The sequence below is a fragment of the Cygnus olor genome, chromosome 4 (assembly GCF_009769625.2).
Source record: "Cygnus olor isolate bCygOlo1 chromosome 4, bCygOlo1.pri.v2, whole genome shotgun sequence".
Classification (NCBI taxonomy): domain Eukaryota; kingdom Metazoa; phylum Chordata; class Aves; order Anseriformes; family Anatidae; genus Cygnus; species Cygnus olor.
Window position 1 is genome coordinate 44,256,975 of NC_049172.1, and position 25,046 is coordinate 44,282,020.

General features: G+C 41.1%; 1 protein-coding gene across 3 annotated transcripts in view; it reads left to right on the forward strand.

Moving 5' to 3' along the window:
- TNIP3 (TNFAIP3 interacting protein 3) overlaps nucleotides 1-25,046 on the forward strand; it is a 72,348-nt gene that overhangs the window by 16,468 nt on the left and 30,834 nt on the right. For all 3 annotated transcript variants that reach the window (XM_040556104.1, XM_040556105.1, XM_040556106.1), the window contains exons 2-4: nucleotides 4,174-4,259; nucleotides 13,746-13,878; nucleotides 24,719-24,805. In XM_040556104.1, the coding sequence (XP_040412038.1) occupies nucleotides 4,174-4,259; nucleotides 13,746-13,878; nucleotides 24,719-24,805 (306 nt within the window). The remainder of the gene's footprint in view (nucleotides 1-4,173; nucleotides 4,260-13,745; nucleotides 13,879-24,718; nucleotides 24,806-25,046) is intronic.

Below are 25,046 nucleotides of genomic sequence, written 5' to 3' on the forward strand. Positions count from 1 at the left end.
TGACTTTTTCAGAGTTATGGGTAAGGAAAAAAATCCTGAAGGCTCTATTCCTGTATCGATTTAGTTTCAGTATATGTTGCTTAGGATCTTTTTTCATCAAATGCTTATTTGTTTCTTCGGTTGCTCTTCCATTTTGATCACATTTACAGTAATAATCCATTTCTTCCCCCCACTCCTCCTACACAACAGCCACACACAGTGTGTAACCTGCTGGCTTGTTTATCAACAGCATTTATGATTATATATGTTCCACTTTGTTTTGGAGCTATTTTGCAATCTGGGTATTACTTAAATGAGGTAATTTTACTTGGCCTGTCTGTGACGGTTAGTCTTGGATCTTTTGCTTTACAAAAAATGGGTTTCAGTGGAAAGGTAACTTATTCTTGGGTTTGTTCCTTATGCCTAGTTTGCTAGTATTTACTTCATTTTTTTCTGGCATACTAGCTGTTTTCTGCTCCCTCCATTGTGACAGTATGTCAGTTTGTGGTGGTGTTTAGTTAAATTGAATCATTGGATAGGGTGTGTGTGTGGGGAAACCTGACAAAATCTTCTTTCCCTTTTCTGCCTTGTTTAGGCTGGCTCAGTTCTGAGATTCATCTTACACTGCATCCCCACAAAATGTTGCTTTGGCACAACAGAGGAACAAGTGAATTACAAAACGCGTTTGGGGAAAATTGAGTGAAGGTTGAGGAAGATAGGATGCTCTTAAGCTAGCACTGGATTTGGAGAAAGAAAAAGAATGTGGCAGGAGGCAAAGTGAGAGCAGTGCAGGTTTAACATTCACAGTACAGATGTTTTTGAAATGGGCTTTGGATAACATTTTGAAGCTTCAGTTTGAGTGCCTACGTGGCTTTTTTTTTATTTTAATATAATTAGTATTTTATAAGAATTAATGTTCTTGTTGCTCTGTGGGGAGGTTTTTTTTTTCTTTCCAAGTATGTTTTCTGCATGTGGAAAACTTCCTTGTTTTTAATACAAATTAGTACTCCAACCAAAAAGAGTTTTTTTTGTCCTGTTCACATACATTTAGGAAGCACTTAAGGCTTGGATTATCACTGGAGCACTGATAAGTCTGGTAGGAGAGCACCAAGGAATTTTGTATGCTTTTTACTATACATCTTCAATTGTTGCTAAAACACATAAATCTGTGAGCAAAACAAATCCTGTTTTACTTCAGAGCATTCCTGTTCTTAAAAGCCTTGACAGAAAGCAGAAAATTTATGTAATTCTGAGCAATCCTTTACATGACCATTATAACCCCCCCTATTTTCTACGTAGCCTTAATTCTTTGAAGTAGCTGAATTTTTATCCAGCTTGGCTTCAGTTTGTCTGATCTAATAAAAACCCTACAGCATTAAATTGCATACTGTAGTTGTAAAAGCTTCTACTTGTTTTTATAAAAACGTGCATGTTTTGTACAATAACCTGGATGCCTCTTGTTCGGTTTGTAACTGTAGATTTAGATGTAGCACAGTTTGCACTGCCAACACAGGTTGGATTCATTGCTGTATTTTTTTTTTGTTGTGAAGAATCAAAAATGATTTGAAGAAAAAAAAAAAAGAAAAAAAGAATTAAAGGCCTTTCAGAACTGACACACTTCAGCACAAAGCCGTAAGAAATGAAAGGCAAGGCCATTACGTGGCATCAACACAGTCTCCAAAACTCGTTTGGAGAATAGCAAAGGCAAATCAAAGCAGGTGGCCGTGCTGCAGTGCTGCTTGGTTGGCCATGCTCTGCTGTGTGCATCGCGCCAGCTCTCACTGCAGTGAGCTCTGCTTTTCCCCATAGCTTGGACTGTTCAGAAGAGGGAGGATGGACTCCTGTGCTATGGCAATGAAGTGACTTCTGGTAGCTGGACCAGCTTGTGAAAACATGCATTAAATCAGGGTGCCTGGTGCTGTGGGGCATGCAGCAAAATCTGCATATGACTAAGAGTCAGGAGATGCGTACCACGGACTTTGCAAAGCCATGCAGGAGGGATCCCCCCACCCCCAGCAGGTGGTGGCAGCAGGACTTCTGGAGAACTGCTGCTCTGTGACAGCTGGGTCTTCAGCTGGGCCAAGCACTGATTTGGGAATTGTCAGCTTTAGCAGCTATTTTGCAGGGCAGGGCCACGGAGAACCCAGAGCAGACAGCGCAGAGCCCAGAGCACATCCCCCTGAACCGATCTGTTGCTGCAGAACTAGCAAGTCACACAAGGAATCTTTCCATGTCCTCCACTTTTTTCCTCCCCAAAGCTTTCTTTACTTGTTGTTGCATAAACTTTACCAGCATAGGAATCCTCTTTATTGTCAGTTCTAACCTGCATCACTTTAACACGGCTTATTTTTTCAGCATGGGGGATGTCATATTGTGCGTACTTGGCATATGGGTCTGAGGATGCTGAAGTGTCTAAGCCCAGTGGGATGCAATAGGGATGAAATAGTGGTCTGAATTCTGGTGGTGGTGGTGGGTTTTTCTGTGTGTTTTTATTTATTTTATTTTTCATTTTTTCTTTTCAGACCAGATTTGGTTTAGTGTGTTCATGTTATTTTTTGTTTAGATGGAGGTTGGGAGTGTTCATTCTAGGTCAACATTTTTCAAAATTGGTATTTTGCTAGACACCTAAACGCCAAGTGTAGGCATCCTGAAATAAGGCTTAATTCTTATTAGTACCAAATGTCTGCAGCTCCCATTAAAATCAAATGAATACAGCTTTCCATACTTCAACATGTTTTTGTTATGATTAAACAGACACTCATAAAACTCAGACAATCAAGTTGCATATGAAACTGAATTTACATTTTTTCTTAACGGATCCTTGTAATTAGTGATTACCAGATGCATTTAAAATGTGTGAAATGTCTGCTGGAAAGGAGAATTAAGCAGGGGTGGAATGCCAAACACCTCAGATCTTCTCCTGGCAAACTTTTATTTTACATTTCTGCTCTGCATGTAGATGAAGCAGCATGGTTTCTATAAAATGTTCAGCTGTGGTTTCACATTAAGTTGATGTTACCAATAAAGAGAATGGCTTGTAATTGAAAACTTATTTGGTTATAAATGGCAGGTTCCACTCTTGATCGCTTCCCACTTTATTCCAGTGGTCACGTTGTTATCCTTCCACCAGGCGTTATGAAATCTCTTAGGTCAAGATGAAGCTCTAATCTCCCAGTTTTCTAACTCCAACAACTATGATAATGCAATTGCTTTGACACTTTGATCTAAAGTGTGTAATAACACTTCTGGACTCCTTTTCTGATGGGGTGTCACATGTATCCTGAAGAAACTCACCCAGTGCTGTCCCTGGCCTGCAGCACAGGCAGCAGAATGGCTCCTGGGGGTGAGGTGGCAGTGGCTCAGTGCCTGTGCCATTGGCTCGGTCCCTGTACGATCTGTTCTTCAGCTTGTGATGTAGAGGTTATGGTACTTCACAACATACACAGTTTGCTTATTTCACGTTCTCATCTGAAGGAATTATTTATACATGAACTACTTAGTGTTACCCCAATGTGTGTCCTTTTCTCTGGGAAGGATGTTTTTTTTTTTTTCCCTTCTTCTCTTTGGAAATGCAGTGCTAGACAGTAACTAGCCCTGAAGAGAGGGAAGCTTGTTAGGAGCTTGTATAGTTCTTGAACAATGCGCTTGTGCACAATAACTTAACACGAGCTTCCTTTTCTTTTCTCTTCAAGTGATCTGTATCAGGCTCACTACTCATTCTCTTAAATTTGGAGTAATAGTCTTACTGTACACTTCCACGAAGCATATGAATTTTCAGGTCAATCTGAGGACATATGTGAACTCTAGAGTATTTAAAATAGTTGGTTCTTTTAGGATGAATAATAATAATAATAAAAGCCTTTCACAACACTTCCAGTATTTTTGTGGCTACTGACAACTTTGCTCCTTGGGGAGATTCCTGCTACCACAGCTGGAGAGTGATAGTCCTTCTGCCCCTGCAAAACTGTCCCTGCTAGAGTTGTGGATTTACGAGGAGATGATGGTGGGAAGGAGAAAGTAGATTCCTGGCCTACATGTAAGCCATTTATTGTATGTAAAGAAGAAAACAGGAATGCAGGCAAGATCTTATGATCTCTTCTTGTTGTGATCATGCAATTAAATTGTTCTTCCTAGATTATTAACCTTTTTGTTTCCCTCTAAGTCTACTTTTTTTCCCCTCTTTGTTTCTAACAGATTCACTCTGAGCAGCTCAAAAGGAAGAATAAAGAGGCAGAGGATCTCCTTGAATTGTGTCTCCATCAGTTTGGTGAGATGGAAAGGTATTAAAATATCTTAACTCTATGTGGAGAAGCTTCTCCCTTTATTTATTTATTTTTAAATTAATTTACATTATGCTTTGGAACTATACAATCAAGTATTTTCTGCATTTGTCAGTCAATTTCTTTTTCAGAGACCCAGACTAATACATTTTTTCCCCTACTTTAATCTGTCCTGTGGAGGTCTGTATCAGTTCTGGTAAAACAAGTGAAACATAGGCATTTTTTTGTACTGAGAAGAGCAGGATCACAGAATAGTGTAGGTTGGAAGGGACATGGAGGTCGCCTGGACCAGCAGGGCTGAGGTCAGGTTGCTCAGCCTGCTTAGGCAAGTTTTTAATATTTCTGAGTATGGAGATTTCACAGCCTCCTTCGGCTGGTTGCTTCTTTGTGGGGTAATACTAGTTCTACTGATAATGGCAGGAAAAGAGGTTGTACTGTAGGAAGGAGAGATACTTTATACAGATAGAGAGGTCACAATATTGCTAACAGCTTTCAATGAGTCTGTGACTGTGACGACCCGTTTCTAAGACTGTCAGTGAGTCATGAGGAGATTTAAGACAATAAATGATGCTGAATGTTTCGATGAACAGCTGTATTCAGTAAGACAAACTCTGACCAAATAATAAATAAATACATAAAAAATCCAGGTAGCTGAGAATGGTTGAAAGATAGCTTTAGAATTAAGCATAATGTGTGTATGTGAGAGAGGAAAAAAAAAATTAAGGAAAGTGTAGATTGTTTTGTGAAGTTTACAGAATAGTACTCTACCCTTCTTTCTTCCAGAAAGAAGCATTTTTTGTTCCAGTTAGTTTATTGAGAAATAACTGGATATTGAAATCCCTTGGGATTTCCCGTTTATTCAAGACATTGTGGTGCTAGTGTAGTTTGACTCTAGCATGTCTCTGCAAGGGGAGGGAGGTGTCAAGACTCCCTCCTGGTGCTGGCATCCCTGGTGAGACCAGGTGCCAGTTGCTGGCAGTTCAAGCCCTGGATCTGCGACGCAGACAGCTGTGCAGCAAGCTTCCTCTGTTTCATTTTGGCTGCCTAACAGCTACCACAGGCAAGAAGTTGGCTTGACTTAACAGGGCTGGTTGTCCTCCATCAGCTACTGTAAGTTAAATTTCCTGGCTGAATTTCCTAATGGTGTTCTCCTGTTTGTTCTGCTTGCGCTCTTAGTAGGTAACTGACAATAGGGAAGGTCTGCAGGGGTGAAACTGACCCAAATGAATCACGGACTTGTTTTCCTCCAAGGGTGCAGCCCAGCTGTGAACCCAGATCTGTGAGGCTTGGTGACGCATCCACATCCTGCCCAAGGGTGAGCTCGGAGGCAAAAGGGGCAGTGCATAGGTCTTGTTTGGTTTGTGGTGATGCCTGATTCAGGAAGAGAAAGATCAGTGGTGTAAAGCACCAGTAAAAAACCTCAAACATACAACTACATCAGGATTGCAGCTTTCCACAGAAATGAGTGCATGCAGGGTCTGAATAGGCACCTGGTGCTCACGCTGGAGTGCGCAGCCAGTTTAGAAAGAGCTGTGGGAGGATGACTGTTTCAAAAAGGTGCCTGCTGGGGCTAGGAGAGTGTCCTAAAAGGAGTTCAAGTTTTTCTGGCTATTGGTCTTCATAAGAAAACTGCAGGCACTTGAAAACATTCTTTATTTTTGCTCTGCTTTAGATTTGTCTTCCTTCTTGTTGTCAACTCTTAGTTTTTGGTTCTTTCAGTGCTTTCCTGCCATCTCCCACCATCTTTCTGCATGCGTGCATGTCAGTGGAGGAATTCATCTGCTCCAGGAAGCACGTGCTAGTCAGTGGCTCTGCTTGGCTGAGCTTTCCATTTTGTTGATTTTCATGGCAAAACCCCTGGGTGATGAGTCTGGGTGCTCCAGTTACAGATGACTGTCTCTTTGGAGAAGCAGTAACTCACTCACAGCTCGTTTAAAGCCCAACAAAATTAGTGAAAATCATTTCATTGACTTTCCAGGGGTTTGAACTCATCCCAAATTCTGTCCATCAGGAAGAAATTTCGTTATGGTTTTGGTAGTGTAATTAAGCAGAAGATCCAAGTGAAAGGGGAATGATGTTCTTTTCTTGATGTGCAGGCTATGGTGTACAGAAGTGAGGAGGCAGTCCCAAAGAGCAGGAACCTTCACGCACAGAGGGGCACAGAGCTGTGCGATAACTGACATCTAATGGCATTTAATGTGAACCAGCTAGTTGCCATCTTTTTGCACGTCCCATATTTGTTGAGGGGAATAGCCAAAGGCTGGAAAAGCACTAAGTACCTGGATATCAGTAGCCTTACTTCTTCCTTCAGTGAGACAGAACAAACTAGAGATGCAGCTTCAATTAATCACTGCACCCTTTTTTGGCTTCTTTTCTGAGAAACCAGATGTGTTTCCACTGCACCTCTTTTGTTGTTGTGATTTGTGTAATTCTTAAAATTAAGCAAAACTATTAAAGAATAATTGTTTCTGTTCACATTAACGGCACAGCTTCTCCAGATGTGGCATTTGACAGCCAAACAGCTGCTGGCTATTAAATGTTCCTTAAAAGCTCCATTCCTTTGTCGTAAAGGGAACAGAAGTGTAGGGACGTTTATGGGGTGACAGGCAGATGTTTTGGCTGCATCAGATTTGAGCGAAAGTTTAAGCATTTCTCTGCTGTAGTCTCAGTACGTACATGTTTTAACCCCCTATCATACACCTTGCCTTATGGAGCTCTCTTCTTGGGACTGGGGCAAGATTATCTCTAATCTCAAACTTAATTCCTGAGTAACAGTGCCAGCACTTTTTTTCCACGGCATCTGGGACCTCTCATTCTAGAGACAGTGCAGTTCTGCTAGGTGGGTCTCAGCTGCTGCTGGTGGCTGGGTTTCCAGCTATGCTTTTGAAATACTGGGTGATTTTTGGGGGGTAAAATTTGAGTTAAAAAAAGGAAGTTGGAAATAGTTTGAAAAAAACTATTGCTAGAAGCTATTTTTGTTGTTTTTTTCCCTCTTTATTTTTAAATTATATCCTCGCAGTTGACAAAGGCAGGTGTTCTTTTTGTGTTTGCACTGGCGCAGTATGCTTTGTGACTAATAAACCACCTCTTACCATGGGGGGTGTGAGGCAGAACGCAGAATTAATGCAGTTCAGTTTTAAGAGATCTGGCTCAAATTCCACTCAGAGTTTAGGCTTGGGAGATCGGCTTGCGGGGTGTTGAGTAGTGGAAAGGCACCACCGATTCTTAGGGAGCTGCACGATTGTAAGTGTTGTTTGTCAGCTCAGGAACTGGTGGTTTGTTAACGGCTTACAAAAGCTGCAAGAGTTCAAGAGGCTGAAAAAAAATCTGTAACAAAAGACTTGTTGTTTTCATGGCAAAACTTTGTTCATCCCATTGCTTGTTAGACCAGAAATTCTTTGTCAGTTAGTCTTAGGTGGGTAAGATTTTAATATAAAAATCCTAAGGTATTTAGAGGGGAAAAAAACTAAGAATTATACAAAACCAAATTAAGAGAGCAAAAACCCTTTAAAATCATATGCAACATAACAGAATAACCTAGTTCTGCAGTAAACAGTCTTTAAAAATTATATGCCTGATTTCTATTCCCATTTCAAATATATTCCTAGCATGGGTTAGATTACAAATTCTGTAACTCAGGTCTCTTCTTTCTCAAATTGTAAAGGCCTTTTTCTGAAACGAATTAAGTGCTTTATCATAAATTGGGGAAATATTAGCTAAAATGGCTTTCCTTTGCTGGAGGGAATGATTTTTAAATTTATCTGAACCAGTTTGTCCTCCTTAATTCAAAGTCAGAAATTGACTTCTTTCTATGGATCTGCTCTTTAGGCTTAGCGAAGCAAGAATCTGAGGTCCAAAATGCCCACCCAAGGGGATGAAGCATGTGTTTAACCCCTAGACTCTGGAATTCATTTCCCGTCAAAATATGACTCCGTGGTGTTGGCATCTGCTTGTAAATCCTGGCTTAAAACCTTTTTCCACGATTGTTTATGGTGTATATTTGTGCTTTCACCAATCACAGGTGAATGACTCCAGCAACCAGCCTTGAAATTATTATTTGAAGTAGTTATATGCATTCAGTACTAAATTAGCATTTGGCAGTAAATGCACTGAGACATGCTGTAGGTGTGCCCGCTGTTGCTGGTTCCCAAAGAAATGCAGGGAGAGCCAAGAGCTCACAAATGGTATCGACAGCAGCGCTGGGACTCTGCACAGGGCTCCTACCCAGCTGTTGGATAAGCAGCTATTTCTTGGCCATGAATCTATGCTGTGGCAAGCCCAAAGCGTGTGGCTGATCAAAAGACCGTGGAGCAGGCCTTCAGGAGCTGGAAATGGCTGCTGCTCTGTAATGGAAACGTGTGTTAATGTGGAGTTGTTCTGCCTTGTGCTTCTTCTCTTGACCTGGAGAAGCCTAACTGCAAAGTGCCCTTGGCTCTGCTGGGAGCTGTTGGTTTCCACATCTCACGTTTCTTCTCTGGTTCCATAACGTGCTCTGGCTTTAGTGATAGTTTTGGGCCAAAGATAGGTTTTTGCTTTGGCTGTTAAACGCATAATTTAATAAAACTCGCTGTGCACGTATAACCACGGCTTCGTAGCATAACCCTTTGAGGACAGAATAGCATGTTTATTTTTTTAACTGCGTGACATTGATCTACATGGGAATTTTAGTTCCAGTCATGTACAAAGCATATGCTGGTCACACTTTTATTCTGGCTCCCAGCTGAGACACTGAGTTGCTATAAAAAGTATGCAACCATTTATAAATAATTAACCACAAAAAGCTGTTAAAGCCTAGGAATTAAAATAGCATAAAGATGTATCATAGAGCAAAAGCCTAGGAATTAAAATAGCACAGAGATGTATCATAGAGCAAAAAGAGTAAAGGCAGCTTTAAAGACAGCAAGGTGAATACAAGAGGGAAATGAAAATATCTTTAATCTGATGCACAGCTAATCTCAACGAGTGAAATTCTGAATGGGTATGGCAATTTTCAAAAGGAAGAGAACAGGCCTAAGGATTTTCTTATTCTTGGAGGACACAGCTAGAATGATGTTGACTACTACTTTTCATATATTATATGGAAATTATGAGCACGGATGTGCTCTCTCCTTTTCCTGCAAGCTGCTAAAATTTACACTGAGCAACCAGCTGCCTTTGTTACATCTGTAGGTGCTGCTTCCACGTCAAATGTTTTAATTATCCCAGCAGAGGAAACTGAGGAAGTCAGTCAAAATTTACAAAGAGTTAATATTCTAAATTTTTAATTGGCTTCTGCTTTAATTGTAGTACAATGTGTAAATAGGATATTGTGTATTTTTTATTTCTTCCTATTTTTATACTTAAGTAAAGTTTTTACACATAGAAGGGATATACTTTGCCCCATATCAGTGCATGAAATTTTTAATATTCTCTAATGATTGATTTTACAAAGCATGCATCTCTAAAATTTGACTGGGTTTCATTTTAATGACTTTTCCAAAAGGTTATTTTTTTCTTTCCTTAAAAAAGCATAATTAGTGAAAACCAAAATACCCAATTTTAGAAAATGTTGGCAATGATGTAACATAATAAGGATGGTAATGGTGCAGAAACATGTCTGTGAACTTCACAAAACCAAAAGTAGTTCTGGAAGAGTTGCTTTCTGTGGAAGTTAAATGCTGTGTGCCCTCTAGAGCTCACCAAGAGAAGCTCAGGTAATCATCAAGAATTGTCTTCTGTGGTAGCTCCTAATCACTGTTATCACAAAGAGGTATTCAAGCACTCAGATCATCTGTGTGCTCTGAACGTATGGTCTGTAAAATGGAACTGTACTACAGATATGATTAACATTTTACATACCTCACAATAAATGTACCCTTCTAAATATCAAAGTGGCTAATATTCTTTTAAAATATGATCAAAACACCTCAGTCTAAAAGCTGAGGGGGCAAAACCAAAGCCCTGAGGAACCTAGCCAACAAAATAATTTTCCAATGTTCATGACAACGTTGAAGCACGTGGGTATTACAGAGCAGCAATCCATTTGTAGGGGTTGGAGTCTTTTGTGGTTCCCTTTCTTTTTTTTTTACTGGCACTACTGGTTCTTGCTCCTTCTCTTGCCCAGATGCTGCTAAGCATGGGAAGAACACAGAGACAGAAAGGGCAGAGCCCGAGGTGAATACCAGGTACAGCCTGAAGTAAGACAAACTGCAGGGAGCAGAGCAATGAGCACTTCCTGGCTGCAAAGAAATATTTAAAGCCATCCCACCAACTTTACGGGGGATTTCCCAGCTTGATTCATGCTCTGATCTCAGGAGGCTGTGGTCAGACATCTCCTCTCGATGTGGCTGAACCAGCAGCAGAGATGAGTGCAGCCTGCCTCGGTGCTCAGTCCTGCACTCCTGCCAGAGATTGCTGCTCGTTTTTTACTTTCTTCAGAGCTGCACCTAGGAACTGCTCCTTTCTCTTGACCAGTTGTTTTATTCTAACTGCTTTATTTCACTTTAAAGGATTTAAGCTGACTACTTTGACCCAGCCAGGTGTGTGGGTTGTGCCAGCAGTTAAGGATGGTGATTTGCAGTGGTGAGGTAGTGAAAGGTGGAAAGTGGATGGTGTTGTACATTTAAGCTCTTTGGAGCAGGACATGTGACTGCAACCTTGGGCAATGTGCAAAAAATATTCTTTGTGAGAAGCCACTCGTAGGCGAGAGTTTTTTCTCTCAGCTAAGTTGGCTCCTCTGTTGATCTCACAAAGGAGGTGTGTGGAGCAAGAGAAGAGAAGAGCAGCTATCTCTCACCGATGGTTGGCTGTCCAAGCAGATAAAAAACTCAAGTTCTGACAGCTCACTCTGAAAATATCAGCCTGTGGTTTTAACAGCTATGTCCTAAATCCCTCAATGCTGCGCAGTAACCTTGCTTTACTTAACCTCTCCCCTACTCTTGCCACATTTTTAGGGCTTCTAAGGGGGCAGTTGCAGCAATTTCTCCCTTACTATGCAAATATCATTTAATACGCTTTTCCTAAAACTGCACCACAGGTGCCTGCTTCTGTGCTGAAACTTTCCAAGCCTTTGAAGCCCCCAGTTCTCTGTGTAGAGTATATCCAAATCTGTTGGGCAAAGCAGGTCTCACACTAGGTCAGGCACAGGAGTCCGAATGAGCTGAAGCTGCTGTTTTTCAGGGAAGTAGGCCTGAGAGAAAAGGGTGACTGTTACTGATGTTGCTGAGTTGGCATTATGCAGCTCCTTAAAAGTGAAGCCTCAAAGCCAAGCTGTTGGTCTTGCCAATGCCTGAGAACTTACTGTCCAAGAAGGTCAGCACACATTTGGTTAAAAAAGACCAGTGCAAGTGGACCTATCCAGGATTTTGCAGTTTTTCAGCAAGACAGAAGGTGGCTGGATTTCTTTCTCAAGCTTCATTGTTTTCCTTCCGTAGTTTTCTTCTTGTTTCATGAGTATTTGTGTTGACAAGACTTGTGGCTCCTTGGTCCTGCGAGTGCCTGAAGCCCTGCGTATCCCCTCAAACCAGAAGTGAAAGGGAAGCTGGGCAGCCTCAGACCTTGCTTGCATGCCCAGCCCCACAAGCCGCCACGCAGAGCCCGTGCCACCCGGGCTCGTCCGCCGCCCCCACAGCACGGAGGCTTTGAAACCACCGCAGGCTTTCAGAGCAGCTGCAGCCTGCTGCACGCCCATGAGGCTTATGAAAACGTGCACCAAGGAAGTCTTTCTCTTGCTCAGTGTGCCTGTAGCTGGCCGTAATTCCCTTTCAAAGGGGTCTGACAAAATACAGTACTCTTTTTAATTGGGTGCTTTGTTTCTTTGAACTCACTCTGGCAAACGTGTTGGTTTAATACAAACAACAACAAAAAGCTTAGGACGAGGAAGCATCTTTCTCTACAGAAGAAAACTCACGTGATGTGCTCTGGTGAACGAGGGCCTTTCACAGGGCTAAAAGTCCTATTTCCTGTCCTGTAAGTCTAGCCCTCAAAACACACCCAAATATCCTGCCATGAAAACTTTTCTTCCTTCCATGCTGTGGCTCCACATAGACAAGGTAGTTTGAAGAGGCAGGATGCTTGACGGGCACTAAAACTGAGAGCGACTTGCTGCCGGCTCGCCCGGCATAATCCTGTCTCAGTTTCTGTGCTTGATGGTGCAGGCAGGGTTCATGGCAACTCTGCAAATGCAATTCCAGCTTGTCCAGCTCCTGGGCAGCAAATCAAATCCAACCTTTTGAGTTTTCCTTGTCCTTGTTTCCTGTTGCTGGAATGTTGCTGTAGTTCCTCTGCAGATGACTTTGCATCCATGCTTAATGCAATACATTTCTGTTAAAGGCTCTGTGAGTAAATAGCAAGTGTAATAAAATGCGTCGTTTTATCCTCTCAGCACAAAATTCGCTTCACTTATTTAGTCTTATGATTAGGATAGATGAGTTTGTTTATTGATAATGTTATTATTAGCCTCTCAGCAGTTTCCTCAGAACCTGCAGTGCGATCCCTGTGGATTGTCTGTCTGAACTGTGATAAATTTAACCAGTAAATTCTAACTGCTTTCAATTTTCTGGTAGTTCAAATGAAGAACTTAGTGTTTTCTGCCTAAATTGAGATATAATATTGCTACATCCTGATTGCTAATACTTCTGAGCCTTGCTGTTGGCTTTCTGGTCATGGACTATATGCATTTAGAGTTGTTTTAAGCTGATTTGGAAATAAAAGTCTAAATTACCAAAAGAGATGAGTGTTTCTTGAAAACTTAGGTTGGGTCTAGGGTTTTGGCGGTTTGGTTTTGATTATGCCCTGAAAGTCACATTCCACCACTACGGTGTGTTGAATGAGTCAGCCCTAATTGCTAGCTACTTCTGCAAATTTGGAGCATGCCATTAAGTGGACTTAAGTCCTGAGTGTCCTTAACAGAGACTTAAAGATAACAGTATTCCCACAAAACAAGTATCACCTTAGTATCCAGGACAGACCTATTTTTATAAGGTATGAATGTTTTTAATAGGAACTTTCAGGGGAAAAAAAATGAAAATGCATGTCAGGTGTCTATTATGAAATATTATAGAAAATGAAGCATACAATGAAAAATAAATCATTAACTGAGCATTTAGTTTTGGAGTTTAAAACCAAGCTAACTATTTTGATAGCATTTTTGATATCAATGAATTTTAACATTCTAGAAACTGGGGATGGTTGGGGATGAGGGTGCATTCAAGTCTTCAGAAAGTCCCTGGAAGGGTTGACTAGGATTTCTACACACAAGGTAGTAAAATTGATAAGGACTGCTTGCTTAAATATTTTAAATGGATTTCTGCCACCAAGCTCTTACAGATTGCATGTGTGAGACTGCTCGAGTGCTCGCTATGCACCAGGAAGGAAGGTAGCAGGAGCTCAGTGCAGGACTAGCTCTGCTGTGTCTGTTGTCACATTAAGATGACAGCTGACAAATTTACTTTCTCTGTGCTTCAAATTCCTCTGCAAAGCATCACATCGCTATTTCTTTCTAACCAGGTGTGAAAGTAAAGAGCTTGATGCTGAAATAAGAAACCTGATAGAGAAGAGTAGCACTTTCACATCACATGAGGACCCTGAACCTGTTGCCCAAGAAAGTCCGAACCATCAGAGAGCTTCATGTTCCCTTAAGGTAAACACAGACTCCTTTTGCAATTGTTTATCTGTGAGGGGAGAACATCCAGGCAACATTCCCTGTGTGACTTGGTTATGCAGGATTTTTTTTTTTTAATTTCTGAAATGATAAACTGAATTTGCAATGTATTTTTCTGATACTAGTACTTTCTGCTATGAAGAAGACACAGTGAGAAGATGCTTTTTATAGTGTTTTAAAAGGTCAACTAAAACCGCTGATTATCCAAAGTACCATCCTGTGTAGCCAGCTGTGCAAAACTGCACACCAAGAGCACTAATGTTTCTTATGGTTGCTCTGTTTGATTGCTCTGATTTAATGGAGGACGTGAAGAGATGTGAGGAAGATAGATCTTTGGGAGGGCCAGAAAGGCATTTAGATAAATAAGAAGCAAGCACTGAAGGAGAAAAATGCAAGCTTAAACCTGTGTTTCTGTGATATTATAAATGGAGAATTGTAAGCCACCTGCTAAGGTGGTCTTTGTTGCTTGCAGTGTAGCAGCACTTAATAAGCATGACAGAAACTTGTTCTAGGTTTCGGTCCTCTACCCTGAAACAGCAAGCTACTTTTTATCATGCAATAGGAGGTGAAAAGGAAATTCCTCTTTTCTGCGATCTGGGAAAGGAAGGAGATAGAGGTGTGGGAAGAGAGAAGTGATGAGGCTGTGAATGGCAGCACCCTGTGAGAAGGGACAACACGCTTACCTGCCTGTGTTACTGCACCAGGAGGAAAAGGAAATCTCTGAAGGCAGTGCTCCTCCGTGTGATACAGGAAATTGATGAGGCGGTAAAGGAGAGATGACTCTCTTCTATGAAATACAGAATTACACATAGCTCTTTTCACATGTAAACCGCCATTTCCAAAATGACTCATGACCTCAGGGCAAGAAACGGAGCTAAGCCACAGGGCTAGGAGCTAAGGAGATGCCACAGAGTCAGGCTAGTGGGTTTAGAGACAGGGAAAGAGAAGCCAGGAGGAGGAATGGGGATTCCCAGCCCCAGCGATGGAATAAGAAGGTGAAGCAGAAGACAGATCTGACAGCAGAATCGGCTAGCATTACGCTATGAAATCATTGGTCAGAACAGCAAGCTACAAATGGTCTGTGGAAACACACAGTTCCCATGTTAGCCTCTCTGACAGGAGATGCAGGAATGGATTTGAGGGTGTGAGGGAGAAAAAGCAAGGATGTACTTGTCCCAGCCACTTCTGTAGGGTGTTTCAGTGTTTCCCTCAGAATATCATGGTGGTATTCCATCCGTATTATTTATTTAATACTTTCTGCATTTAAAGCACTTCCCATTGGAAGATGTGTGTGTGTGTTGCTTACATAGATTAAAGAAGAAAGTTTAAGATATTTCCACCCTAGGAATATGTTGGCTATTTATTATCTGTATTTTTAAGTCAAAGAGGTTTTCACTTGTGTGCTTATTGACTTGGACTTCAAGTGACAGCTTGACAACTGTGATAAGCTCCAGCAACTTCAGTATAAGAAATTAGGCGTACACGTGCCAGATCGTTTTTTTTTAAATATGTTATTTTCCAAAACACAAATTTATTATCCTTTCAATTATGAACACTCTAAAATAGTATTAAAAAAGGAAAAAGAAAATGTCAGTTTGTGAAATGAGATGGTGATCTAGACTTAAAATGGGTGCTAAACTCTTTATGTAGGAATTGGGAAAAAGATGATAATGAAACGAGAGTGTATTCCTCACTATAGTGTTGGGAATTCTATCAGGAAGTTATTTGGCAGAGCAAGCAAGCCATTTTTATTTTTATTCTGTAATTTATCCTGGAGTAAAGAGTATGAATTGCATGCTGCAGAATGACATTTCCTTCTGAGCTCACAGCAGTTTTGAAAGTGTTATCTGGAAGTGTCTGTAAACAAATTCCTTTGACTTTCTTTCCTTTTTTTTTTCCCCAATATTTTTTTTTCCATAAAAATATTTATTGTGGTTTTAAAGGCAAATATCTCAGAGAGAGAAAACCTGGCTCTGCAGAATGGACAGAATTAATTCTCAGCACTTCCTTCCCTGTATGGTTCCTTCATCTGTAGTAGTTTAATTCTGGCTTATCATGATGCTATGTTTTCCTGCTCCTGGAGAGGAAAAAGCATGAGGAGACAATGAAGTCCATGCAGGCTGCAAGAGCCTTTTGGTGTACTGGGGTCCCTGACACCCACATAAGGTCTGTTGCTCTCATATAAGGGACTGAGTGCCTGTGTCCTTGTATGTACTTTCCTTAGGTGAAGAAACTGTTTTCTCTTTAAGCTGAAAAAAGAGGTGAGGCATTAGCATGGTGTCAGTATTTTACACTAATTTAAGCTCTCCTCACTATAACGAAATGTATTTGCTTTTGTTAGAGTTAACGACAAAAAAGAAAAAAAGAAACATGATGAAATCTTTACTGACGAAACCAATTACCAATTTCTAATTCGTATCTACTTGCTTATTCCCCTTTTCTTCTACAACATCATTTACTTACTGCTGCAATGTATAGCAGGAGTGTACGTGAACTAGGATTGCAAAGCTTAGTCTGTGAAACTGCCTATCTGACTCAGGAGGGAAAGGGTTCCTTATTCTCCCTTTTAGAGTGGGAAATTCAAGGTCAAAGGGATCAAGCAACTTGCTGTTTTAATATTAGAAATCAAAGAAATGTGTTTCATGACATAAAAACAGCATCTCATTTTCAAATTTAAAACTGATTATATTCAACTGAAATAAGTTAGGCTGAACATTATGCATCAAAATACAGATGTTACTAAAAAGTACTCATGCATAGTGTTTTCAGGATATGTACGACTTAATCAAGATTTTATACACAAGAAGGATGTTTTCTGGGGGAAGTGAGGGATGATAAAAAATATCAGATGGGAAAGGAAGAACAGCAATTAAATTCAGCAGTGTGTCAACATAAAGAAAAATAAGGATTATTGGCAGAGGTTATATATTTTATGTGATCAGTTGGTAGCTCAAGAATACCAGACTTCCAAGTATTTGAACTGTTTTGGGTGCAAAGAGAGAAAGGAAAAAAAAAAAATTAAGGACTATCCGTTCTTGCACCAACTATGTTGTAAAACTCAAAATAGCCTGTTTGCTACTGGTATAAATTGTTATCCAATTATAGTATCGTGAAATTGGATTTTCATCTTCAGGCCTGAGTTTGCAAATGCTTAAGTAGCCATGTCCTTGTGGTTAGTCTCATTAGTGATGATGGAAAACAATGGATAAAGGAAATCTGGAAACAGAAAGCTGTGTGATGTTGTACTTACTCTGAAGCCACATCTTGCTCTAATTTTATCTGGTTCCCACATATTAAGGAACACATTCAAATTTGCACGTATTTTCCTGTTAGAGTTTGTACCTAACTGAACAAGGCAAAATGTTGAGGCTGACATGCTTATTCAAGGGAAAATCCCTTTTTAACACATTTGTCTGGGTGAAGCACGTGGACTGGCAAGAGACAGGAAGAGTTCTAGTTTCTTCTTCTGGTTTAGAAGCTGATGTTATTCTTTGACTAAGATTTCTCATTTTTTACCATTTCACCATGTGAACCACAATGGGAAAAGGGTTAGCAATGGATAATATAGGAAGCACTGCTGGTATAATAACAGCTTCTGGAATAAAACATTTATTTTATACAATTTTGCTTAATGCAGAGTAACAGATTTCAGAGCACTTCTGAAAATGTTTCAAAGCCGGAAGGAAAGCTTGACCAAAATGTAAGCAAATAGATTTTCCAAAAGCCACCAAATTTTTACTGAGGTTCATCTCAGAGTAAATCTGACTTCTGCAAATCTGAAACTGAACAGCATAATTTGAAAAATCTTCAGGCAGATACCTGAGAGGGTAGGAAGAAAAAAAAGAGATTTTACAATTTTCTCATCATCAGGGAAAAATTTGCTTTTACTTAGTGCAAGCAACTTAGTGGTTCTTGGTTTCACTGCAGTGTCCGAACAGCCAGTTTTCAGAAGTGACAAGTGGCTTTGGTTATCTTGTGTGTGCCTATTTTGTAATACTGTAGCAAAAGCCTTTCCCAGAATAAAGATACAGCACTCTCTGAAAAATGAGAACTTCTAACTTCTGGTGGTGCTGATGCTTTTGAGAGGATTCAGTGCTGGCCAGAGTTCCAAGGCTCTGATTTCAATCTCATTGCAAGCATCCCCAAAATGACTACAAGCCTTTTACACTCAGAAATGTCAGATCTTCTTAGAATACAAATAATTCTTATTTTTAAACAGGGAGAGGAGGAAGAGGGGGACAGAACTTCAAAGCCACTGCTAGTAGAAATGACATAATTTCATAGAAACCAAGTAGAAATTAATAAAGGACTTCTCGGCAGTTCAGCTCACTCTGCCTTTGTAGGTGGGGTTGTGTGCTGCCAGTTGTGAGAGTCTCCTAGGTGAGTTCAAGGGGCAGCAAATCCTGCCTGGTCCCTTTTGCTTCCTGGGAAGACTTTTTTTCTGTGCCGGATATCTGGTGGCTTACTCCTGCTACTCACAGCAGTCTGCAGGAGCTCCTGGCTCCCAGCTTGCTGCCAGCCATCCCTGGCAGCCATGCTCTGAAGTTTCTGAAGCTTTCTTCCCTGAGTGTGCTCCAACTGCTTGCCATAAAAGTGTTTTCCCCTTCACTGCAGTCTGTAAAATAAGACAGCTGTGAACAGAAGTGGAAGATAAGACGAGCACTGTCTGTCGCAAAGATGAGAGCTGCCCGATGATTTTGAAAGAGTAGTTTAATTTTGTCACCATTGTCTGTGGCATGGACAAAAATCATAAATGCCTAGGATAATGAGCTTCATGTGCTCGCATGTGGGTATGGACAGGGAGGAAAAGAAAAAGGGTTGTGAAGGATGGAAGAGAAAATTGAGTGTTGGAGTGTGAGGGGTGGGAAAAAGAAGGGTAAAGGTCCTCCTAAGAACTCATGCTATTTCAGAGAATGTAAAGGTTTTAAATCATGATTCACTGACATTACAGAAGGTTTCAGGCTTACTCAAGCTCCCTGCAGGTGGAGGTTTGCTCAATATAGTGTTTTCTTAGTATATTTCATAATGTTCTGATCTGTCATCATAATGCAGATAGAGCAGGGTGAGCCAGGGACAAGAATGGCTTGTGTGGACATTAAGAAAGGATTTTTACAGTACACATAGGCAGAAGAGAAACTGTCAGTCATTCTAGGAGGAGCCAGACCTGATCAGCTGTCCAAAGAAAGAAAATGATCATTCTTGTATCAATTCTCAAGCTACAGCACTCCACTTGCTTTTCTGGAAAGCAAAACCTGCTCGTTCTCTCTGTTGTTTTCTTTGTTTTCTTGAACTGTGCTCAAAGGTGAGGAAAAGTTGATTTGTATTCAGTGGTGACTGATGCTACAGCTATGTGTCACAGCCCAGCAGCAGGAGCCGTAACATTTTGTTTTCTTGTTTGGGATAGATAAAAGAAATGTGCAAAGGAGGTGACTTTCTGGGGAGAGAGTGGAAGTAGAAGTAAAGGGTGAGAAACAGATGACAAGAGTGCAAGTTACCTATAAACGTGCTCTAAAATGTATGAAGAACCCTGGCTAGATAAAGGTCTGTACAATTGTATCTTAGGGAGATTGTAAAAAGTTACTTGACGCCATCCACTGCTGGTGGTGATTTGGTTTTACATGTATTTGTGGAGAAGTTGGAGGCAGAAATATTGTAAGAGTTTACAAAGTTTATATTTCTCTACTCAGAGACTCTTCCCTGCAGCCTGTTTGCTGGTGATTTTTGAGTGTGGCCAGTAAATGGCATGACAGACACTTACTTCAGAGGAAGAGATGAAATAATCTGGGAAATTAAGAATCATGTAAGCATTAGATTGGGATTTACAACATTTGCTGACCTGTTTGTCACTGCTGTAACATCACACTTAGTGAATTTTGATTTTGCATATAGCTGAAGTAGGAATGATTTCACCACAGTAAAATCTGTTTTTTAGTTGCATGGACTTCAAGTGACTAGATTTCCCCCTGTAAACCCTTTACTGCAGTGTTAGAGTGCTTGTTTGCATGCCAGTGCCCAGCACGTATGTGGTCGGGTGTCCTGCCCACCTCTGAAGTCCCGTTTGAGTCCACCGCTGCGGGAGCTGCCCAGGTCTCTCCAGGGGAGCACGCTCCCTCATCCACACCGATGGACATCCTCCTACCAGCATCGTTCCCTCTGTGCACAGCAGGCAGCTTCCATCCTCCCTGGGCATCTTCTCTGCTTTTGTGTCAGTGTTAACCAAACAGCAGAGCTCCTAGCAAGCTTTTGGACAATGGTGCTAAGTCTGTGTTTTCCTCCAAAATTTACTTTCATGGTGTTTTGTGCAGACCTGTCTACACTTTGCAGACACCCTCTTCAGCTGTCTTTTTGCCATCTCTGAGCTTCCTGTGGCTGTGTAGCACTAGGTCAGATTTTACTGCTAAGTCTTTAAATGGTCTGGTTATATTTTACAGGCTGGCAAATTTTAAGAGCGTTCTAAAAGATTGCTTGGATTTGTAAACAGTCTCCTTACGTTTAGTTTTGTGACTGCATGTACGGTCTGGTCTTGAACTAGACTTTTCCAAACGATTTACAATTGCATATTTGATTCAACAACTTCAAACCTGTTATAAATGCATTAAAAATATTCTTTTTTCTACTTCCAAAGTCTGATAGCTGTCAGAAGAGTCCTTCTTTCAAGGACTGGTGTTATACATGTGTCAGATTTCTGCAGTGTTATCATGTAAATAAGTTCTTAATAGTGTAGCAGTAGACTGGTAAACAAATTTAGTGGCTTTCGCTCAGCAAAAGTAAATGAGTGTCATAGAATCATAGAATGGTTTGGGTTGGAAGGAACTTTAAAGATCGTCTAATTCCAGCCCTGCTGCCATGGGCAGGGACACCTCCCACCAGAACAAGTTGCTCAAAGCCCCATCCAGCCTGGCCTTGAACACCTCCAGGGATGGGGCATCCACAGCTTCTCTGGGCAGCCTGTGCCAGGGCCTCACCACCCTCTGAGTGAAAAATTTCCTCCTTAGATCTAATCTAAATACACCATCTTTTAGTTTAAAGCCATTCCCCCTTGTCCTATCAGTACAATCCCTGAGAGAATCCCTTTCCATATTTCTTGTAGGCCCTATTTAGGTGCTGGAAGGCTGCTATAAGGTATTCCAGGAGCCTTCTCTTCTCCGAGCTGAACAACCCCAGCTTTCTCAACCTGTCTTCAAAAGGAGAGGTGCTCCAGCCCTTCAGTCATCCTTGTGACCATCTTCTGGTCTCTTCTCTGACAGGTCCATGTCCTTTTTGTGCTGGGGACCCCAAAGCTGAACACAGTACTTCAGGTGGGGTCTCATGAATGCAGAGTAGAGGGTGAGAATCACCTCCCTCCAGAGAGAGACAACATCTTTACTTCAGCCTCTCCCAAGTTTCATTGGAAGAAGACCAGCACTTCTGAAGAGCTTGAACTTTTGTTCCCTACTCATTGGCTTTTCTTCCGTTCTTACAGGTTCCAGATACACTCTTCTCTTTCCATGGCATAGTACTGCTCTTATGTGCTAATTGAAACAGAAAAACACTTGCAAGGGAGGGAACAAGATACCTATCTCCCACCAAGCTGCTCACACAACTGAATAGTGCCATTGCTCTTTAGCAGCACATTCTAGCCCTTGAGCTGGATGGATTTCCTATAAATCTCTTAAAAGGCAGTTGACTTTATGCACTGTTTGAAGGAGCACTAGCATTATCCATATGAACGCTGTTTGCCTAGCTACATACTGAAGAGTAATTGATGTCAGTTCTATTTTGTCATATTGAATAAAATCCCTGTAGTGGAAAGCAATAGCTAAGAGCAAGATGGTACAAGAAAATTTGTCACTGTTTTTAATGTGGATATGCAGGGTGTAACTAGTCAAAAATCCGTACAGATTTCAGCGCTCATCAAGATGCTTCTTCAGCTGAAATCCATATCTTTCACAAAATAATATTAAAATATTAACATTTGCCATATTTTCATTAATTGTGGCTGAAGAGGACTTGAAAAGAATGAGAATTAGTTGAGATTTACTGCAGCCTCTGAGGTCACAGCCCTGTACTATATCCCATGATAGCCTATGAAAGCTTCAAATCCTCCAGTCCAAGAGATAATCCTTTACTCTCAGTAGTTGTTAATAGGGTCATTAAGGTATTAACAATTAAGGACTTAGGGTCCTAGTGCCCACCCAGCTTTCCAGGTTTTGAACTTATCAGTGATAACAACTGTGTGATCTCAGGGACTTATCCTCAACCTCTCTGCAGAGTGATTCGAGCACCAACATCTCTCAGGTGGGAGTCGTGACTCATGAGCAGGGCTGTGTCTTCAGTTTGCTCTTCTGTCCCCACTGTGGGGGACTGCACCTCACATAGCACCCCACAGTGTGGTGTGTCAAAGAACTCAGTAACCAGGGCTGGTTTTACCATACAGGCCAGACCGTAAATGCAGCAGTTCGGACTTTGTTTCTCCCAAAAGCTAGGCTGCTGCTGGAATGGGGATGGGACTGTGCTCACCATAGGAACTGTAGTAAGGGAAGTTGTTCGGGCTTAAGGATCATTGCCCGTGAGAGCAGACATGAAATGCAGATGTTTCCTGGTTGTGTTTTAATGAATCAGTTAGTTGCTCAGTGTTTGTGCTATGCAGACCAAGTCAGACTCTATTTCCATGAGTTTATCATCTACAGGGCTGTGGCAGGCATAGCAGGAGGCAGTGGGATATTGTGAGAAGGTGAAAGGTACTGTTCGTGTCACTTGTGTCTAGTGCCTCTCCTTCAGCAGCTGACTCTTGACTCTTTATATGCAGTAACTTCAGTCCTGAAAGTAGTTTTCCACTCTCTAGTGTGTGAGAACACCAAATTATGCAGACACCCTGCTGATGGACGCTGCAGAAAAGGATGTGACAGCCACAGGTTGTGGGTGAGACGTCATTTGTTCTGTGATCTGACACTAACATCTGGATGACCTTTAGCACTCGGTTGGTCCATTTTCTCATATATATGATAGGGCTGTTACCTACTTTTGCCCATGGCTTCAAAATCCTTAGGGATAAGCTTTGATTTGACATAAACTTTAGATAACTCCATTACAATACTCAGTCTCATTTTTAAAATGCATTGTTTCCTCTTTCTTCCCCACTACAGGGATTGTACAGTTTAACTATCACTACTTTCTGTGACGTAGTGTGATGTATTTATTCATTAGAAGTTGGCCTTATCGCCTGCCTGTTTTCCAGAAGATGTCCTCCCTGTTTCACTTAATTTTGCCTAGGTGATGGAGAGGTTTGTTTGGCAGCATGACACTTAACTGAATGTGTTTCTCACCATACATTAATCACAGGAGAAATGTAGAGAAATGCAGAATTGCTGCTGCATTATCTGCCATACCTAGATAGGTTTTTTTCCCTTCTTTAAACCAATGCTGCATCTGGAAAGGGTATGTATTCAAAGGCTGGTTTTGGTATAGGTACAGATGAAATCGTTTTATTTTTTGATGGGTAGAGTGCCTCCCATGTAGAATCTAAAATGCCTCTACTAAAATAAAATCTGTCTTTAAACTTCTTTCTTTATAACCCCCAAGTTTTGCAGCCTCTCCATAAAAGAGAACAATTAAGAAGAACAACAGAGTGGGGAGGATATATTTCATGTGCAATTATTTTAAAACAGTAGGTTTCTTCCAAACTGGGCTTTTTATTTTTGCAAAACAGGATTTGCTTAGTCACACATTGTGAACCAGAAATCTGGAATGTGGCTATTAAATGCCACCATTTCACAGGATTACTTTAGTTTGTCTAAAGATCTCCTGAAGGTTTATGTTATTTTCTGAAGATTTATGTATGTCAAACTTCACAAGCTAGCTTTAATTCTGTTTCTTGAAGAGCAAGTAAACAACTTCTGCCCTCACTGAAAAAAAGACCTCAGACCCAGGGATCTTTCCACAATAAGGAAAATTATTTTTCTTTCAAGTTTCCTTCTCAAACCCATCGCTATTCAGAATTCCACGGCTGAAGACAGAAATACTTCATGCTTTTCTTTTTTTCTCTTCACTTCGGATGTGAAAAGTCTGTGGACGCCTTTTAATTGTTAATCTTTCCCGTGAGTTTAACTTGGCAACTTTAGCCTCTTTTTCCAAATGGGGAACGAAGACATGAGTTTGAAGCATTAAGACTTGAGCACCTTAAAGCTAGGTCCATGCTCAGGTAGGGTAAGTGACTAGAATGGCAAGTACTAGGTCCTTAAGAGAAGAACAAAATCTGGCATTCTGCATTTTTGTGCAGCTCTTCTTCAAGGAAAGTAAATCGGTTTTCCAGTTACAGTGTTCCCCTAGACATCCTGGCTTTTGTAGGGGTGTCCTCTTCATCATACCTTATCTATTGCTCTTTTCGAAGCATGACTCACTACACTAACTTTTTCTGTCATGGCAGTTCACGCTGTCTTACTGTCAGTTAATACTTGTCATACTTACATAAGTGCTTTGCTACAACTGGAAGCAGGGATAGAAAACCCTGTTGTCTTATTTACTGAAAAATGTACCCTTCCTTCCCTTACACATGCAACTTCCTCTCTCGGGGGCAAACTGGCCAGTCGACTGCAATTTGCATCTAGAGTACACAGAGTGCTGCCTTGCCTGGTGTATTAGTCATAGGCAGTGTGCTTGAACCATTCTGGGAAGCCCCAGCTAGGGATGAGGAAAAGGTTAAAATCAGAATTCCACCACCTAGGTTTTAGTCTCTGCTGCTTCCACGGGCAGCGCTTGTGTATCTTCTGCGTCTTTGTGCATTTCCCTCCACTCCTTTAAGGGATGTAAAATACCTGTTTCATTGCTCTCTCTTTCAAAGACCCGCAGTGAAACAAACGCTCAAGGCTGTCTTGGATGCACGTGGGCAGATGTGAGTGAAATGGAAGCTCCAGCAGACCTGCTTGAAGTAAGTGAATGTTTTGGCTCTCCTCTGATGTGCTGTTTGTGTAGCAGGCATGGCTTCACCTGGTGCAGGTACATGTCACTTTATAGATGGACAGTTATAGGCTCATTTGTGTGTTCCAGTAGAATCATCTGAATGATTTATGCTGCTTTAAAGTAGAAGGAAATATTACATATTTTTAGATACGAAATTCTTAGAAAGTCTTCCTTTCTCCACCCCCCCCGCTTTTTCCTCCCACCCAGAA